General features: G+C 41.3%; 1 protein-coding gene across 1 annotated transcript in view; it reads right to left on the bottom strand.

Annotated features, from left to right (window-relative positions):
• Nucleotides 1–19706, bottom strand: part of obscna (obscurin, cytoskeletal calmodulin and titin-interacting RhoGEF a) — a gene marked incomplete at its 5' end in the record, with an annotated part of 39924 nt that overhangs the window by 1197 nt on the left and 19021 nt on the right. Inside the window, 42 exons of the mRNA XM_020612951.1 lie at nucleotides 831–980; nucleotides 1380–1476; nucleotides 1838–2061; nucleotides 2172–2411; nucleotides 2701–2806; nucleotides 2992–3159; nucleotides 3679–3801; nucleotides 3925–4053; nucleotides 4267–6013; nucleotides 6198–6275; nucleotides 6373–6418; nucleotides 6698–6850; nucleotides 6972–6998; nucleotides 7231–7403; nucleotides 7498–7575; nucleotides 7662–7722; nucleotides 7824–8024; nucleotides 8107–8194; nucleotides 8365–8533; nucleotides 8867–8979; nucleotides 9061–9194; nucleotides 9600–9823; nucleotides 11197–11415; nucleotides 11524–11653; nucleotides 11744–11846; nucleotides 12201–12368; nucleotides 12542–12655; nucleotides 12895–13072; nucleotides 13236–13394; nucleotides 13505–13669; nucleotides 13842–13943; nucleotides 14070–14229; nucleotides 14524–14697; nucleotides 15025–15104; nucleotides 15228–15428; nucleotides 15564–15676; nucleotides 15762–15856; nucleotides 15949–16021; nucleotides 16108–18336; nucleotides 18448–18714; nucleotides 18953–19144; nucleotides 19255–19389. Coding sequence (XP_020468607.1) covers nucleotides 831–980; nucleotides 1380–1476; nucleotides 1838–2061; nucleotides 2172–2411; nucleotides 2701–2806; nucleotides 2992–3159; nucleotides 3679–3801; nucleotides 3925–4053; nucleotides 4267–6013; nucleotides 6198–6275; nucleotides 6373–6418; nucleotides 6698–6850; nucleotides 6972–6998; nucleotides 7231–7403; nucleotides 7498–7575; nucleotides 7662–7722; nucleotides 7824–8024; nucleotides 8107–8194; nucleotides 8365–8533; nucleotides 8867–8979; nucleotides 9061–9194; nucleotides 9600–9823; nucleotides 11197–11415; nucleotides 11524–11653; nucleotides 11744–11846; nucleotides 12201–12368; nucleotides 12542–12655; nucleotides 12895–13072; nucleotides 13236–13394; nucleotides 13505–13669; nucleotides 13842–13943; nucleotides 14070–14229; nucleotides 14524–14697; nucleotides 15025–15104; nucleotides 15228–15428; nucleotides 15564–15676; nucleotides 15762–15856; nucleotides 15949–16021; nucleotides 16108–18336; nucleotides 18448–18714; nucleotides 18953–19144; nucleotides 19255–19389 — 9586 coding nt within the window. The remainder of the gene's footprint in view (nucleotides 1–830; nucleotides 981–1379; nucleotides 1477–1837; nucleotides 2062–2171; nucleotides 2412–2700; nucleotides 2807–2991; nucleotides 3160–3678; nucleotides 3802–3924; nucleotides 4054–4266; nucleotides 6014–6197; nucleotides 6276–6372; nucleotides 6419–6697; nucleotides 6851–6971; nucleotides 6999–7230; nucleotides 7404–7497; nucleotides 7576–7661; nucleotides 7723–7823; nucleotides 8025–8106; nucleotides 8195–8364; nucleotides 8534–8866; nucleotides 8980–9060; nucleotides 9195–9599; nucleotides 9824–11196; nucleotides 11416–11523; nucleotides 11654–11743; nucleotides 11847–12200; nucleotides 12369–12541; nucleotides 12656–12894; nucleotides 13073–13235; nucleotides 13395–13504; nucleotides 13670–13841; nucleotides 13944–14069; nucleotides 14230–14523; nucleotides 14698–15024; nucleotides 15105–15227; nucleotides 15429–15563; nucleotides 15677–15761; nucleotides 15857–15948; nucleotides 16022–16107; nucleotides 18337–18447; nucleotides 18715–18952; nucleotides 19145–19254; nucleotides 19390–19706) is intronic.

The following is a 19706-nucleotide window of genomic DNA, read 5'->3' as shown; positions in this document are numbered from 1 at the left end:
CTGTATAACAGAGGTGAGTTCAGTGCTAGACCCTTGGCAGTTTGTCTATAAACAGAAAAAGCACAGATGATGCAGCACCACCTTTCTCATCCACTAAAGCATACGCATAGTTTTGCTTTTAATACTCTGCAACCTTATGCATTGCTTAGCGAATTGGTGTAAATGCATGTATTACCAAACTTTTCTTTTTTTTTTAAATATCTAGTTTAATATGTAACAGTAAATGCTGACCGTAAACTGATCAGTATAGATGCTTCCCAGGGGTGTGTGGGTTCCCCAGTTCTCTTCACAAATGTATAGAAATGCTCCAACTACAAACTGAAACTCTTTGACAACACTGCCATTCTTTGGCTTCTGCACAGCGATAAGGATATATCGCTGCACCACAGTGCAATGGTACAGGCTGCTGTCAAGATATATGGATGCAAAGAAAATCATTCTCTTGAGTCTTTATAGGAGAAGTCTGTGCTACTAAAATACAGAGAATGTCCACCTCACACCTTTCACTCTGAACAAGAGCTTTTACCTTATGGTCGACGGGTTAAAGTTCCAACATGCAGACTGAACCATCCAGATTTGAAAACAGTAGCAGTTAGATGCTGTTTAATGGAACCTCACATGGTCACAGAGCACTGTAGAGCAGGGTTTACATTGGCATGTGCAATATTTATTTATTATTGACTAGTTTTATACCCTGTATTGTTTTTTTAAATTAAATTATTGTGTGTTCTTTGAAGCATATCTGGAGACAAATGTGGTGTAGCAAAGCTGAGCCCAAGATAATAAGGTATTTCTTATCTGATCTTATGTATTTTAACAGATAAACTCACCAAGATTTGTTATTTAGGCTGCTCTTCATGAAGCTTAAGGCTCCTTCTGACAGACCGGGGTAACACCGTCCAAACTGGATCTTCCCCTTCTTGATGTTTCTGTCTTGTTCCCAGCTGTGATCTGCATGAAATGGGCTGTCGGCACTCAGCCTAATGAAGAATTATAACACCACTCATATCACTAAATATGTTTAAAAAAACTCTGTGTCACTTAACTCAGAAAATTTTGTCTGCAACACTGTTAACATTTCATAATCCCAGAACATAAACTACACATTACTAACAGAGGTTGAACTACTCAAGCACATACCTAAATTAATATAGATACAGAAAGAACATCCACATGATTTAGCATTTTGTCAACTAATGAAACCTACCTTTCTTCATGAAAAAATATCAGAACTTGTGATGTTATTTGTGTTAACTATTTTGCAGGAATGGCTGCCTTTATTAAGTCATCAATTATTCCACATTTGTTAGTAACATTTTAATTCAACAAACATAGCCATATATTTTCTAAAACTTAGCGTATAGTATCTCTGTACTTACATGATGAATGACAGAACTCCAATAGCCCAAACATCAGTTTCAGGCCCGACACCCTGACCCTCAAGGATTTCAGGAGCTTTAGGAAGGACAATATAAACTGACAAAACAGACAGACACAGGACATTGTTCATACAGTTATTGTTATTGTTAATGGGAAAGCCATGTTCATTCACATGCTGAATTTTTTGTATTAGGAAAATGACTCATCACAAAAAATGGATATAAAAATGCCAGGAAGCTGGACTTGTGCTTGTTAAAATATGGTAGCTAGGATAGGTGGATTAAGTTAGGCTGCATTATTTCTATCCATCAACCTGTCCTCCCTTAAAGAATGTGTACCTTTGCTGCAGCAGTCTGTTGAAGTCAGAGTTTTAGTAGATTAGAGAAATCTACAAGATTTAAGGTTTCACACAAATTACTCAGCCTTTTGAAGTTAAACAAGGAATACACATCAGTACCTCTGCTTTCCGACAGGCCATGGATGTGCTCGACGTTGAGTGGCTGTCCAGGAGTGAAGGACTGAGCTGAGCCAAAGTCAACTATCTTAAGGTGGTTACAGTCATCTACCAGCATGTTGTCAGACTTCAGGTCCAGATGGATGACTCGACGGCTGTGAAGGTAGTCAACTGCACTCAGAATCTGAACCAGAAGCTCTGCGACATGAGTCTCTGCATACAAATCTCTGAAAGGACAGACACACAAACATGTTTATTAAGCTTAACTACTGTATAGCATGTGCCACAAAGGACCACGGGTTGCATAAAACCAATTTAGCCTTAAACCTTCCTTTACCTTGCAGCCAGACTATAGAGCAGCTCCTTGCCGGGACAAAGCTCCTCCACTAACACCATGTAGGATGAGGTGATGTAGGCGGTGTGCAGCTGAACCAGGTGGGGATGGTGAAGCCTCTTCAGCAGCTGGTACTCCCTCAGCACCAGCTGTCTCTGCTCTGCCTGGTAAGGCGTGATCTTGGCAGCAAACACTTGGCTGGTCTCAACATCCCTACACAAGGTTATAACGCTGAAACGACCCCTGAGAGAGAAGACAATTTTAAAAAGTCTGGTGATGAAAGTATGTTGCAAAACACAGGTACTGACATTTTTTGTGCTTAAAAGAGAGAAATAAAGATATTGTGTGTCATCATAAAGTATCTGGTTTAATTGACAAACTGAGTTAAGTTTTAAAATGAAACAAACAAACCATAACAAACAAAGATACAAAAGTAAATATTATGTTTAGGATACGTATTAGTCATTTTGAGGAAAAGAGAGTTTACATCTTCTGTCTTGCTTTAATTGTTGCCTGTATTTAAACTTCCCACCTGTTGATCTCAGAGAGGAAGCTGTAGTTCTTGCGTGTTGCTTGTAGTTCTGACCCAGTGACCTTTGACCCCAGGGCCTCAGTCTGGATGAGAGGAATGTGAGTCTCTATACAGAAAAGTAAATACAGGTGAGATGTTATAACCTTCCATATGTTGTCTCATTGCTGTAAATACTCTGTGAAGCAAAGCCCTGAAACACTGACAATGCATGGTCCTGGCTCAGAAAGACTAAATGTACAGTATGACAGAATAGAAAACACAGAACAGTATGTTCAGGAGTACTTTTCTTGCCTTCAGGGTGACTAGCCAGAACAACAGGCGCTGAAGCATCACTGAAAGGTCCTGCTCCTGTCTTGGTGATGCACCCCACCCTGAACACATAGGATGCTCCTCTTGGTAAGTCCTTCACCACATAGCAGCTATCTGTCACCTCCTCTGACAGGACAGTCCACTCCCCACCTGTGGAGACACACAAGTTTTACAGTGACATGTGCACATGCTGCATATTTAATGCTCTTGTAGTAGATTCAAGCAACAGTGATACTGTACTAAAGGAAATGAAATGATTGTTGAGGTCAGTTTGAACGCAAAAAGGGAAGTACACCATCTTAACATACTAGAAAGTAACAAGTATCAGCTAAGCTCCAGAAAATGTTAACAGGCAAACTGCATTTGTGTCTTCAAATATATTTAATCGTCATAAGAATTCCATTCACCACTTGTGTTGCAAGAACCCTCATGTACTTTTTAAATGAATGTGCTTATTAAACTTCATGGAGTTTTAAGAGTGCAAATTTATAAAATCTCATTTTCATTAGGGAACCTTTTGATCATATATGCAAATAAAATACATTTTATATTCAAGTAATAAGAACTGTCAACTGTATCTAACATAGGCAAATAATTTGTTCATTTTGTTTCCTTTTAACACAAAGTTATTTCTATTTCGGTGCTGCTGTGTCACCTCTGTGAACTCACCATCTGTACAGTACTGCACACAGTAGGTAACAGGGTGATCGGACTGGACTGGTCTCCAAACCAGCAGCACTCCTCCTCCATCTAACTGGAGCACGTCAGCCTTGTTGGGGCAAACTGGCAAATCTGGACATTATGGAGAAAAGTGAATATACACTGCCAGGCTTTTAGCAAAATAATGGCAGTATGACATCAGACTATTTCAGATGGGAAACACACAGTACTTTTACAGTGATATTTATTCACTACCTTTTGTCCGTTTGAATGCAGGAATTTTGAAAGAAGGCAAGATTTTGGAGGTCCTCTTTTTTGGACTCTCAAGACCAGAGCTACTCTCTCTTTCAGGTGTCATGGGAGCTGATCCTTTTACTATTGGCCCTGTTATAAAAGAAAAGCAACAACAAAAGGAAACATTAGAAATAAAATAGACTGGATAAAACGACTGTTAAATGCACAATATAGCAGAACTGAAACCAGGAAGAGATCAAGTAAATACAATTAAAGGGATAAAGCTCTTCTCCCAATCTGTACATAACATATTTTTAGCTCTCACCTCATATTTTTCTGTGCAATGATAAAATAAAATCTCACCTCCTTTACTCACATCCTCCTTACTGTAAGATCTGGTAAACAGTTTGGTCAGGCTGGAGGCTGAGGCTCTCATTTTTTTCCTTAGAGACATGGTGGGTGTATCAGGCTTCATGATTTCTCCTAGTGTGGGTCCTAGCCCTGTGTTTTGCAGCTGTGAGTATGAATGGCCCGTCCAGGATTGCCTGCGAAAAATCTTCAGCAGTCCCAGTCTGGGTGACTTTCCTGTGGATGGCTGGACTTCCAGGGCTGGAGCGGATGCATGCCTCTGAAGGCCATAGTCTGCCTTTTTGTCTCTGACCCTGGGAGGCCTTTCTGGAGCTTTGAGAGAGGAGAGGCTGGAACTGGGGCTCGGAACTGGTGGGGTCCTCATCTGACCTCTGCTGTTTGTAGACAAGTTGGGGTTAGAGCGGGTGCGGTTACGTGGTGGTGCTTGGGGAAATGAGGTTCTGGGTGTAACTTCTTGGAATGAACAAGAGGATGATGAAATCAGATGATCCCCCTGGTCATCATACCCTTCATTCTCTCCTGATTTGTATCTTCCTCTGAGGTGGCCATGACTCAGCTCCTCATACGAGCCTAGTCTACTTGAAGACTCAGAGCCGCCGTGCTCCAAAATAGAAGACTCAGCCAGAGACCCCTGGGAGCCAGCAAAAGTATCTCCCTCTGTCTGCTCCTGATCCAGCCTGGTTCTCATTCGATCTCCTGCAAGGCAGCTGGAGGGAGCAGATGTTCCACCCAGTGTGTGAGTCTCTTGTATTGGAGCATCAGAGCCTCTTCTTCTTGGTGGTCGCTGTGGACTTGGGATGGCCAGAAAGTTTCCACCTGCCACTTCATCATCTGTAAAATCTTCCTTCAGACTTTGAGAGCCTTCTTCTTCTTCACCTGGTGTTGTGCGGCTGGGTGAGCTGGGAGATCGACGAGAATACTCATCAAGGGACCTGCTCCTCCTGTGAGTTGGGACATTGGCAAAGACATGGTCAACTCCACCATCAAATGAGCAGGACTTCTGCATTGTGGGCTGGATAGATCCCCGTCTCTGGCCACGACTGGTTTCAGTCTCATCCTCCACATATTCAATGAGAGGCTCGTTGAGACGTCCTGAGCGGCTCCTCCTGAGTGGTTTGCGGCCCCTCTCCTGCTTTTTGGCCTGGAATTTATCCCGTAATGACATTTGTCTGGCAGACATTGGTGAAAGCTGATGAGAGGTGCTGTAGAAAGTGCTTCGGATGACGCTCCCCCGAGGGATACGACTTCCATCACTCCCTGAACCTTCTTCCCCTTCGGACAGGTGGAAAGACGAACTGCTGTCCTTGCTGAACCTACGCTCCAACTGTGGTGTCTGTTGGCAGGACACATCTGATGATGCAACTGAGTGCCTGCTGATACTTCGCTCTAATGCATTCTTGCTTTTTACCATCTCCCCATCCTCCTGTTCCCCTAATGTGACTTCCTCTTCCTCCTCTGCCTCTAGATGGAGTTTGGTAAAAGGCTCAGGGATCTGTGTTCTCTCCATTACAGGGTCATAGTCCTCCTCTGTTTCCTCTTCCTCCTCTGTTGGGCTGCAGTGATGGAAAAAGTCCCAAGAGTCTGTCTCTTCATACTCAGATGAGGAGCCACTGCTCAGAGAGGTGCTGCTGTGCTCTTGGGGTTCACGCAGCACCGTCACTGAAGTCTCTCTGAGAGGAGCGTCCAGCAGCTCAGGGATGGGCCTCAATGTGAGAACTGATCCGATGCAAGTCAAAGACTTCTGTGGTAATAGAGAGGAAAGAAAATGTTGAAGACATACAGACATACAGACAATAAGGAAATTATATAATCTACGGTGGACCCTGTTTATGTAAACGTCAAGATGATCAACATTATGAAGAACCAGTTAGTACCTCATTTTTTTCTCCAGAGGATGACATTTTGATGACAGAGAGACAACTCACCTGCCATTTCCTTTTTGAGATGAAGACTTTCAAACTCTTTGTGCTGATTTCATCAGTGTCTTCTCCTGCATGCTCATCCTGAACATAGTTACAAAGATTTGAGTGTTTAGTTATCTTACAGTTATTGAATACAGTAAAGCTAAAATGAAACACATTGCATTGTGTGTCTTCTCACCTGGAACCATTCATGGCTCAGGCACTCAAAGGCAGATGGCCGTTTCCTAGGGACAAGAAAACTGGGAGTGATCACATGTATGCTAAATGTGTATGCTGCAGCTGAAACCAGGTCTAATAGTGTTGTTAATGACTACTATTAATGACGCTACTCCAGAGGTGAAAAGTAACTAAGCACATTTAGTTAACATACATAATTACTAAGTTTTGTTTTGCATTGCTGCAATATGATTTGGCATTGATACCACTGACACAAAGTGATCCCTATACTGTATGTGCATTTGTGAAGTTGCAGTGTAAGCAATAATAAAGGAAAGGTTTCCTACTCTGGATCTGGCTGAAGGACCATGTGAAGAAAGCCCTGGGCCTCAGGACTCCTGCACATGACATCAGGAGCATCCCAGTTCAGGGTCCCCTCCCCAACTCTCAGCAGAGTTGCACGGTCCGTCTCACTCACAAAAGGGCATCGACACACCAGACTGTCAGGATGAAGATGAAGTATGATGTAGATAGCTAACAGAAACTTAGAACTCATGTGTTCATTTCTGATATACTTTAAGATTTTGAGAGTATTATCAAACGTGCAGTGACAGTACATACCACAGATAGGCTACAACACCCACAGCCCTGACAGAGGGAATAAGAGATATTAATGTAATGTCTTATGTTGATCTGTAGTTTACAATTGTACATGGTTCCGTTGCAAATCAAATTGTTATTTAAATCTGCATGTAACACCAGAGTGGCAGGTCAACAGCAACTGGAAATTCATCAGTGTTGAACATAATAAACTTGCACACATATTAAAAACACACACCTCCACCTATCTGATACCATTCTCAATTACCAGGTTACTCACCAAATATCTGTGGCCACCGTAACTGGTTCTTGGTGAACAATCTCGGGTGCAACAAACTCCGGTGTGCCAAACATACTATACTGGTGTCTGGATGTGTCTATTTCTTGGCAGAAGCCAAAATCACAGATCTTGATCTCATCTCTTGGTGGATATACCATTAGGATATTATCAGGCTGAAGAGAAATATAAATAAAAGTGGAGTTAAAAACTGCATTTTAAAAAAGTGCACACTCGATAATGCAGTGTTGGCTGCACTGGAAATCTCACTTTAATGTCCAGATGCAAGATGTTCATGCTGTGAATGTGACCAACTCCTTCAAGAATTTGTTGAATATATGATTGAACCTGAAATAAAATGCAAAATTTCAGTCAAGAGGCTTGCATAATATTTCTAAAAAAATGTTTTGTAGGGAATAAACATTAGCTTGTACCTCTCTCTCTGAGACTGATCCTCTCAGTAATAAATGGTCTACAAGTCCATGAGAACAGCAACTATAAATGGTGTTAAAGAATTCTTACCTGAATACAAATTTAACAAACTAAACCCCACAGTGAGGTAAATGTGGTAATATAAGATTAAACAAAGAGGATACAGTTCTGTGATTAGCACCAGTGTGTGTCTGGTGCAAAAGAAGTCCAGCAGACATGCCACTCTGGGATGAGCCAAACGCGAGAGCAAGTCTCTTTCCTGGAAGGCCCTGGTCCGAGTACTGCTCCGCAAGGGCAAGAACTTGGCAGCAAAGATTTCACCTGTTCTTCTGTGGACTACACGCTTCACTACCCCAAAGGTTCCCCTAAAACAAAGAAAGATGCTGGCGTTCATGTCAAAGCTTGGCAGAGCAGCTTGGACATTGTCAGCATGATGGAATGGTTTACCTTCCAATTTCCTCATGAACATCATAGACAGAGAATAACTTCCTTCTCTTCCCCAGCTCCACCTCTCTCTCCTGACCCTCCAGTGGACCTACAAAGAAACCACAACCTGTGTTCAAAGATGGTGAATCACACTGACTAACAACATTCATTTAGATTTGCTGTGTGGACTGGCTTACTGGAGGAAGTGACAAGTATACAGTTATCTGACATGTTTCATACCAAAGAAACCTTAATTAACAGTGCATGTTGTTGGCGCACCTTCCTCGACTGCAAGCTGAGCCTGGCATGAGGCATGGCCAGAGTCATTGTAGGCAAAGCAGGTGTATATGCCGCTGTCTTCACCCTCAGGGCACACTATGGTCACTGAGCAGCGGGCACCATGCTGCACTATCTCCACATTCTCATTGGATATAAGATTCTCTCCATCCTACAATCATATAAGAAGAGTAAAGTTTCAATAGAATTCTTATTAGTCCCTTTAGTCAGTTAACTGTGGTCAAACATTTTGCATTGTGTCCTCCTCAAACAATGTCATGACCTCATACTGTGAGTATGAGGAGTGGAAACGTGCTTTCCTTTTCAGGTTTTGCAGTTCTCAGAGAGGCTGGGAACAGTTTCTCTAAAAGATGATGAACTAGAGGATAATTAGCAGTCAGGTGTGACATCAACAGTAGTTGTGGTTTTTTTTATCTGAGATTGTTGGCATGCTGTGTTTCTTAAGGGCATCACTGTGAACATTTGGAAATCACTGTGGACCTACCTTGTACCACTTTATCTTAGGAGTAGGTCTTCCTGTGATGATTGCTGTAAATGTAGCTGGCTGGCCGGGCTCTGCACACAGGTCCTCAGTAGGTACCTGGATGGAGGGAGGAGCTGAACAGGAAATTAGATCACTTAGTTAATCATACAAAGCTTGGTAATAATCCCTGCTTTATGTTTAAGAGACAAGAGTACCATCTGTAATTTCTTGCATTGGCTCTGAGATATAAAGCTCCTCCTCCTCTTCTTCTGCATAAAGCCGAGGCTGCTGTACTGTCAGATCCATGAATGTAGAGGCAGGAACAGCCTCTTCAGCACTGCACTCAGCTCTGGAGACAACAAAAAATTAAAAGAAAAAGGTCACTATTTACTACTACTGATCGATCATAATGGTGTGAAATAATTCATTTTTATTAAGTCACAAAATAAACAATTGAAATTCTAATTGGTTAGAGAAGTCAGTTCCATTCAAAACGTTTTAGAAGCTAATATCTCTTCACTGCTGTTCAACAAGTCTGGGTCACAGGAGGTTTTGACAGCACCTCTCCACATTAAGACAAGTTTTGAAACTTATTTCTACAACAAAAATATCTGAAAAAAAGTTACATGCTGTAGTTTTAAATCAAGATTTTTACCAGTGGAAAATAAAATGTATCAGGTTGTAGCTGAAGCCTATTTACTTCAAAGAAAGGGAAGGAAGGTAAAAAAAAAAAAGTAAGTTTTACATAACGTACTGTTCAGGGTGTTCAGGAGGGAAAAGCATCTTGGCAACAGAGGTGGGAGTAAAATCAGTCTGTAACCATTTCTTCACAAAGGCAGTGGACCAGCCCTCTGAGTCAGCATCTACAAAAGCCAAAACACTGTTTGATAGAATTCTAGGGTATGTATTTGTGTCAGTATTAGAAGTATATAGAGGTTTTTTAATATATTTAAAGGAATTTTCACTTAACCTTGACTTCTACCATTATGAATAACTGGAAAAGGAAATGTTTAAAAAGTACATTACCTTACAGTCCAGGAAAAGTAATATTGCATTTCTTACCTCGGTACTTGAGGGTTTAACCCAACTAACCCACCACATCAGGAGGACATGGGCACATGCCCACTACTGCATGGGCGTAAAGGGAACACCTGTCCAGCACATGACCATCTTGTGTTTGTAGGAGTGAAGAGTTAGCTGGGCATAAGTTGGCAAGAGGAAAGGGTGCAATGTTGACTGGTTATTTGTTATCATGACAATGATGACTTACATGGAACAATCCATGTGAGGAACTTCCTGCTTTAGGACCAGTAGAGGGAAGATGGAAAAACATGTATGTTATGGACAATGGAAGGGCAAAACATGGTGAACTGGAGTTGAAAAGTTAACCTTATAGTCCATGAAGTATTTCATATGTCAAACTTACAGCAGATTTTCATCAACATCTCATTACACCATGTGATTTGGCTGCATTACATTCATCTCTTCTCTATTAAACTACTTTTATTGCTGACCCAATGAGATAGTAACAGTAACTGTAAATTAATAGATACTAGCACAACTGTAAAATCACTACAGAATATACTGTAGGATAGTAATAGCAGTATTTGTTTTCTCTATAATTAAATTACTGCTACTAGCTATGGTAACTCAGAGGCTGGGCTGGATGTTAACGAGTCCAAGAGAGGAAAATGATCTAGTCGGTTTAAATCCATGCCTTTTATGAAAAGTGGAAACATGATAAAAACATTCCATACAACACATGCATCAGTGAATGTCCTTGCACTGGTGAGTATGCTTGGAAGTACAATATGATGTCTATGTTCAATGGTATACTAGATCTCAGTATGTTATGGCAATAGATGCTTGTTTAGACATAGTTGGAGAGAGTTATGGTTAGGTTTGAGGTGTTTTTTTCACATGACTCTAACAGTCAAAATGGAAAAAACACAAGTAAAACAAATGTTTATGTGAAAATGTTTAAAATCTCTTTCATTCATACCACCATTTAATGTAGTGAATAGGTATGAATTCATGTTTGCTGCACAGATTGTAACTGCTCATTCTTTTTGTTCATCCATTTGGTATTCACCCAGGCTGCTGGGGGTATAATGACAACCGATATGGTCATTGTAACTAGTTATGTTTGAGTGTGTGTGTGAAAAATGAAAGTGTGAGTAAAATCTCACAATACTGTAAACTTGATAGAATGAATGAGTGGTAGTGGTTGAAAGTGGAAATTGATGCAAATAACTTGCAACGTTTGTTGTAAAGTGAAGAGATGTCACATGAGGTGACACAAAAATGGGTGAGAGGATCAGAAGTGAAACAAAACAATGGCATGTGCTTCATCCCTTCTCAACCACAGCTGAACTAATGAAGGTGTGGATCCACATGAAAACCCAGTGATAGGTTCCCATCTTGTGTGGAGGATATTTACCTTCAGGCACTCTGCCAGTCATACCTTTAGGAGGTAAGTCCTGTGGCTGGTCATTCTCCGTGTAAACAGGTGGTACATAGGCGGGGCACAATCCTGCCTTGCACTTGACGCAGCCAAACTCATTCCAAAGCTAAACAAAAAAGGCATTGGATGTATTGTATCGTAAAGGGAAATCTCTGATATCAAAGACATTGACTTTCTTGAGAAATTGCAGACTTTATGTATATAGGTTTTATACCTCACATTCATACTGTCCAATATCTGCATCTGTTGCACTTATGACCGTCAGACACAAAATTCCACTTCGTGCATCATTCACAATGGAATATTTCTGATGATCAGCCAACTCTCTTCCGTCTTTCAGCCACCTGCCAAAGATGTATACATTTGGCACATACAATGACCAGCAGCCATAGAGCAACTACTGTGGTTACAGTACAGGTTTATTTTTGCCATACCTAATCCGTGGTAAAGGAGTAGTGGGCGTGGAGCAGGTAAACTGGATATCCTCTCCTTCTACCAGATAGGCACTCTCCAGCCGACTCATAAATCTGGGTGGAGCTGAAGAGAAGAACAAATACAATGAGTTTTCATCTGTGTCCCTATGATTAAAAGAATAGTTAGACCAATAATGGAAATTATAGTAAAAATGGTAATTGTAGTAGTGATAGTATAAGTAGGTATAGCAGTAGTAACTGTAGCAATAGAACTAACATTAGCAATAGCAGTAGTAGTTTTAGAGGTAGTTACATAGGAATTGTAGTGAGCAGTGATCTGCAGTCCCACACTGTAGCAGCCCTGTGTTCCTCTGTGACAGTGCTTATATTGTATGAACAGCATTTGTCTATGCACAGACACAGACAGGGCTGTATATATAACACACCCCTTGATGCTCAGGTGGATCCACAGACTCACCCTGCACCACAACCTTTGCCAGAGTACCAGCACTACCCATCGAGCTGGTCGCGTAGCATGTATACTGTCCAGAATCCTCCGCAGTGAGGCTGTCCAGGATAAGGTTACAGGTGCCGGACCGGTCTGCTGTGATGATGTGACGGGGGTCATCCTCTAAAGGAAGGCCATCTGAGAGGTAGACAGACTTCTAACTATGAAACCATGATGACTGTTTTGGAGTGTATATAGTCAGTAAAACTTGTCTGATAAACTAGAGTGAGAAAACCCAGTGGGTAACAACAAGAAACAGTAGAAAAGGATCCAAAATACATATACATGAATTTACGTAAGCCTTTTCTGACCTTTGAGCCAGCTGATGGCTGGTTTTGGTGACCCTGTGACCTTGCAGGTCAGTTTGACTGTTTGTCCTATCTTTGCTGTGAGGTCAGACAGCAATGACTCAAATACTGGTGGCCCTGTTAACACATACACAAATACAGAAAACACACACCCAAGCAGTTTGTGGAAAACGAACAGAACAAAAGGCAACACCTTTAGTCCCCCAAAAATAATAGATAGTTGGTTCAAAACATCCTATGTTTATGTAATCCTATAGTTGGTATTTTTACCAGTAGGGCATACTGTAAATAAATAGGAAAAGATCTGATAAACATATTTCAGTGTCAAACTTTATTTGGTGTTTCAATTAACTTACGGTTAGTTGGCAGGCTGGAGCGCTGCTGTAGCTCCTTTAGGTCCTTGAGCCAGGAGAGTTTAACCAAGGTGGAGCGGCCCTGCAGTGTGTACCTCCGCATGGAGCCCCTGTGCTCATGCCACAATCCCCAAGACTTTTCATCTACGCCCACAGTCTCCTTTATTTCCACATCATTCAGCTAGGCAGACAACATAAGTGAGAATGAGAAAGACGAGTGAGCGTGAAGATGACAAGAGCTTGAAAATGAGAAGAAAATGAGAGTACACAGTAGTGGAGTAACTGTGGCCAGCTGAGGCATTTCTGATTTGTACCGCTTCACCTACTGTAGAAACAGATCTTACCTTCATTTTGTTCTTGAAGGTGAAGGTATCACTGTTCATGCTGGTGTCTCTTTTCAGTTTACACAGTACAACACATTCCTTGAAGAGAAAGACCTGTCTCTGATGCCCTCTAGAGGCTGCCTTAGTTTCTGGAGATTCCTCCCAAACGGTGAAACATCCCTGGAGGAAATAAGTGAGCACTGTACAGTACGATGACCACATGTGACTCAGGGTGTTCATGTTGGACCCAGAGCCCTGCATATAAAAAAATGCCAGTCATCTGTAGTTACCTGTCTCACAGGCTCACCCAGGGCGGACAGAGGAGCTGGGTAGTTCTCAATGTGGGACACCTGGTCCAGGTTGCCAGATCTCCAAGGTAGACAGGACACCATGGAGAAGGCATCCTCTAACAGACAACAGCTCTGACCACTTTTGGCTTTATTCTTGATTAACTCCTGCCAATAAAGTTGTACAGTATAACTGATACACTTTCAAGAAGCAACTACTATGTGTGCAACAGCAGACCAGCTTAAATGTTTAGTGTTAAGTTTCAATATATATCCAGTATGCAATTATTTATGTTTCTCTACAATATTCATGTATGTTTGAGAGTTGCCAGATACTGACCTTCAGTAAAGCCTGGTAGGTTTGAATCCTCTCTACCGGTCGCTGGAGGAAAGTAACCACATCCATATCTAGAGCATCAGGCTTACCAGATTCTGTTAATTCCTGAAAGGTGATGAGCACCATAATAAAAAGAACATTACAGTAGATGAGTGCAATAATTCAGCATTTCCACCCGTTCCTTTCCAGAACACTTATGTTAAATGTCTGTTTAACAGATTCTGTGAATACTTTAAAATACTGTTGAGTAGCCTTGTCAGTGATACAGGCTTCTGCTTGTGCTTGTCCCACCATGTAGTGAAGATACTTCTCAAAGTCTTCAGCGTGTTTGAGCAGATGCATGGCCACATCATCGTCTGTGGCACAGTCTCTCAGACCAGGAAGGATAGACCTGAGAGGAGAGAATATTTTACATAAAACCAGAGATAAAATAATGTCAAAACAGAGAGACACTGGAAAGCAACAAACAAACAAGGCTCCATATGTGCACAGATAAATGATCTTTACTCTTAAAAACAAAATCAAGGAGATGTGGAGCTGAATAGGAAGTTGATCAAGTATGGGCATATACAGTTAATTTTTGACTGATGAATGCTGATTTTATTGATTAACCTGGTTTCATATTAACATATTCAAATGAGCTTTATACTAATTACATGCAATGAAAGTACAATATGTTTCTTACCTCTCATGCAGAAATAGAATATCCTTGATATTCCTGAAAATGATCTCTTTCTGGGTGAGGATGTTAACAGGGACATGGCAACTAGAGTCCAAATAGTTTAGCTGGTAAGAGATGAACATCTTCATCTCCCTTACAAACTCCTCTTCTCCATCAATCAAGCCTTGGACCAGTTGGCTAAAGAAAGTGGGAATTTTATTTAATTAGATGTAAATCAACAGTATTCATTTTTGCAGTTTGCCTCTGGGATTTGTAATTGGAACAAATACCTTCTCGGTAATCATAAAAACCCTCAAAATATATTTGCCCGTATACATGTATCCAGTAGCAGCAAACAAAAATCCAGTTTTGGTTTACTGAGAACCCGTGTGGGTGGGTGCAGGAATACAATATTAATATAATAAAATCTCCATAATAATCATTTTAAGACAGCAAAAACTTCTAAATCAGTAGTGCCCTTATAGCTTATGTAACCTGTCATTGCATAATTGCAGAGGGACCAACCTAAAAGCTCTCCTGTACTCTTCTATAGGCCCAACTCCATCAAGATCCTCTTGAGGTGCTCTGAACTGTGGGAATGTCTCCTGTTCAAAAGACAGTGATGTATTTATGATTAAAACCCTTTATTGTTGTTAACCACACAACCTTTATAAGAGTCAAGCTTCAGGATATCTTAACTAGCTGACAGCTAGATTTTTACATCCTACCTTTCTCTTTTTCTCCAGGTAGGCAGGACACACCCATCCCTGTCGAGCTGGATTGGTTTTGGTGGGTTTGGTCCTCACCAGCCATTTGTCAGGATGAACAGAATCCAGGACCTCTACAAACTGGCCCTCCTTCAGAATAAAACTATCCTTATGTCCACTGTTGGGATTGCAGTCAGCTCGAGCCACGTACATTTCAAATGTCTGAGGGAATAGATAAGAAAATGCAGTAATCAGATTGTAATCTGATTTCTTACATAAATGTTTACAGAGCAAAAGATATGCTCATAAATAAAGTATATACTGTACATCTAAAATTTTAAAAAATGCTAAGCGTACCTCTTGCCTTTCCTCTTCCCCTTCAGACTCTGATGCAGAGACAGTACTAGCTACGGGTGTGTGGGCATGATGGTGCTTTGGAGATGGTGTCCTCATTCTGTTTTCATGAGCCCCTACAAACAAGCAAGGAAGACAGTTCTGGTATATTTGATAGAAACTGGAGATGAAATTGTAAAAAAAAAAAAAAACATTGCTGACCTTTGACCTTCATTAGTTTCTTAGGAGGTTGTGGCACAACTATCTCTTCAGTTTCGTCCTTTGGAGGTATTTGGTCTGTTGGTTTTGGCACTTCCCTGTGATAATATTGAAAAGTATTTTTGGGGCATTTTTATGAGCACAGGATACACAACTGGTAATGGGCAAATCTTTCCTGTTGTACTCTAACCTTGGCACAGGTGGGCCAGTATCAACATAATCCATTATATCAGGAGCTGTGTCATATTCTGAGGGACTTGACACTGTTGAAAGCAAGAAATTATTTGTAGTATACTGTAGATAAACACACCCTTTGTCATTTCACCTAGGGTATAAATGCATTACTCACTGGAGCTGGTAGCAATGACTGATGATCCTCTCCTCTCATGTAGGTTCCCTGGTGTATCCCGCTCCGTCAAGTTGTAGGCCTCCCATAGAGAAATGCTCACACTTTCTACATAGCTTGCAGCATCTGTAGCTGAATTGGGTAACTGAGCTTGAGTCTGAGACACATTCTGAGGCTGTGATTTGGCCTGGGCCTCAGGCTTTGGTGGTGCAAGCTGCAGAGGAGTTATGGCTGCAAGGGGTGGGTGTACAGGCTTCTGGACTATTGGAGAAGGCTGCTGAGGCTGTACTACTGTTATATTTCCGTTGTACGAGGACACACCAAACTTATTCACCACTTCACAGGTATAAATTCCACTGTCATTGGTGGTCAGGTTTTTGATCACCAGTGTGCATATACCATTCTCAGTGGTCTCAGTACAGCATCGCATGCCATTGGTAATTTCTTGGCCATCTTTCAGCCAGCGCACTGTGCTGGGTTTTCCTTCTACAGTACACACCAGAGTGATTGTACCATGAAGATCCGCACTCTGGTTCTTAAACACCTCTTTAAAGACTGGTCGCATGTCTTTGCGTGTTTTGTAGCCTTTGAAGGCTGCCTGGATCTTGACTGCAGCCTCTTGCATTTGTGGTTCATCCTCAGTACTGATGTCAATCTCTGGAGGAGCATCCTTGAATGGTTGCGTTTTCTGGAGTGGGGGAAGGGCAGAGGGCTGGGTTGACCCCTGAATAAAGGAGTCAACAGGCTGGACATTGTTGTCACTCACTGGTATCTCAGTTAAAGCCTCTGAGAAGGTTTCATCTTCAGAAATATAGAGAAGGAGAATGTCTTCTGACATGGTTGCTGTCTGTTGTTTTTGTTCCTCCTTCCTCAATGGTTCAACTGCCACTTTCATGTCAGCTTCATTTTCTTTTCTCATGGGTTTTACTGGCTCCTTGATTGGTTGTTTGGCGTCTTCATCTGCAACATTCCCAGACCACCTTACTTTCTCAGCTATTTCAGTGTCTGTTGTTACTGATGGTTTCCTCTCTAAATCTGGTTTTGCTTCAACCTCCTTTTCCACAGGCTTTACTGACAATTTCACTGGCTGATCAGTCACTGCTTTGACCATACCCCTCAGCTCTAGATCATCTTGATCTGTCCCAGTGTCCCTTGATGATTGCTTTTGGAGACCTCCCTTTAGTTTACTTTTTGCCCTCATAGGTGGTTTTGGAGGACCAGCTTCTTTTTCTGAATGCTTTTCTGGTTGTTCTTCTGTTTGTTTGTCCAGGTCATTTAGAGAAGGCACTTGTTCTAGTGCCATTTTCTCTATCTTTGCCTCTCTGGATTCTTGTTGTTTTACATGTTCACTATGTTCATGGTGTTCTTTTGAATAATTTTCCAAATCCTTTACCTGGGATATGAGCTCCTCAGTTTCCTTTGGAAAATATATAAGTGGTTCTTTTCCCTCTATTGCCTTTCCTTTTAATCTTGCTGGCGGTTTTAAAGGTTCTTCTGCTCCAGCTTCCTTCACTATGAATTTTATATCTAGTTCTGTAATTGTTTCTTTTCCAGTTAACCTTTCTGGTGGTTTCAGAGGCTGTTTTTCATCCCCAATGTTTTTCCGTGGGATTATCCCTGGAGGTATCATCTTCTTATCAACTTCACCTGCTTTCTCTGAAGGCTTACTTATTTGTTTGGAGCTCTGTTGAACTTCAGTTTTCATTTCTGAACATATTAAAGGCTGTTTCTTTTGATCAACCATAGTGTCACCCAGAATCCTCTCAGACTGACTTACTTTAAGGTCAACTTTAGCCAATTTCTCCAAATTCCTTCCTGGTTGTGTCTTCTCCAGGAAAACTTCACTTTCTGTTTCCAAAGGTCTACATGGTTCGTCACCCTTCCTATCAATGCCATTATGCTCCAGCAATCTCACTGGCTTATCAGCTTTCTTGTACACATCACTGTCTTGTGTTACATTCTGCACATCAGAGTCTTTCTCATTAGTCATTTGAGCTTCATTATATACCCTTGGCATAGACTGTTTAAGATCAAACAAAGGTTCCACATCTTTTTCTAAATTTGTAATAGATGCCTTCCTATTAGTCCTCTTTTTAGGCTCTGGTGGAACAGGTATGGCCTCTGCGAGGCAAGGCTTCTCATTATCCTGAGTAGGCAGTGGTTTGGAAACAGTGCCCTTTGGCCGAGGTAGTATTGTGTTAAAATCTGCTTTTGTTGGAGTGGGATGTAGAGCTAGGTAAGAGAAAGACAAAATGTTGACAGCTGTTTGTATGGTGGAAGTTGAGATAAAATAATGCATTTTGTTGATATGACTTAGCCATTTAGGTATCAAACATTACAAACCATTCACTGCCACAGTGGCACTGGTCTCTGCACTTCCTGCCTGACATGTGTAGCTGCCACTGTCCTCAGGTTTGAGATCCTTGATGTGGAGCTGGAGGAGGCAGCCATCCTGCTTCATCTCATACTTCCTGCTGGCTCTTAATAGAAGACTGTTCTTCTTCCATTGCACTGACATGCAAGGTTTAGATACCTCACAGTACAGAGAAGCTGTACTTCCCTCCTCAGCCTCCACAGTTTCTAAGTCTTGCTTGAAGTACAGTGGAAACTCTGTAAAATGGATAAGGATTAAAAAAATATAATTAAACCTCTTTAGTATAATAAGAAAATGCATAAGAATATAACCAGAAGGAGAGAATTGTGTATTTAATAGATAAGATATCAATACATTTGTGGCACTTTACAATCACCATGGGAGTGCAATATAAGCAACAAAATACATACCAATACATTTAAACAATCACAGAAAAGTACTTGTTGGTTACATAAATGCACACAATGGACACACCTTTTACTGAAATGGTTGCTCTGGTCTCTGCACTTCCAGCATGACATGTGTAGCTGCCACTGTCCTCAGGTTTGAGATCCTTGATGTGGAGCTGGAGGAGGCAGCCATCTTGTTTCATCTCATACTTTCTACTGACTTTCAGTGGCAGCTTGTTCTTCTTCCACTGCACTGACACCCCAGACCTTTGTGGCACTTTACAATCACCATGGGATTGCAATATAAGCAATACAATACATACCAATAACTTTAAACAGTCACAGAAAAGTACTTGTTGGTTACATAAATGCACACAATGGACACACCTTTTACTGAAATGGTTGCTCTGGTCTCTGCACTTCCAGCATGACATGTGTAGCTGCCACTGTCCTCAGGTTTGAGATCCTTGATGTGGAGCTGGAGGAGGCAGCCATCTTGTTTCATCTCATACTTTCTACTGACTTTCAGTGGCAGCTTGTTCTTCTTCCATTGCACTGACATGCAAGGTTTAGATACCTCACAGTACAGAGAAGCTGTACTTCCCTCCTCAGCCTCCACAGTTTCTAAGTTTTGCTTGAAGTATAGTGGAAGCTCTGAAAAATGAGTAAGGATTCACATTGAGAGCCGCTGTACCAGAGTCAAATTCCTCATGTGTCCAACACACTTGGCCAATAAAGCTGATTCTGATTGTGTTATAATTAAACCTAAATAGTATAATGAGAAAATGCTTAAGATATAACCAGGAGAGAACTGTGCTTTTAATACCTAAGGTATCAAA

Source organism: Monopterus albus, unplaced genomic scaffold (assembly GCF_001952655.1).
Source record: "Monopterus albus unplaced genomic scaffold, M_albus_1.0 scaffold129.1, whole genome shotgun sequence".
Taxonomy (NCBI): Eukaryota; Metazoa; Chordata; class Actinopteri; order Synbranchiformes; family Synbranchidae; genus Monopterus; species Monopterus albus.
This window is presented reverse-complemented; position numbering and strand designations above follow the sequence as displayed.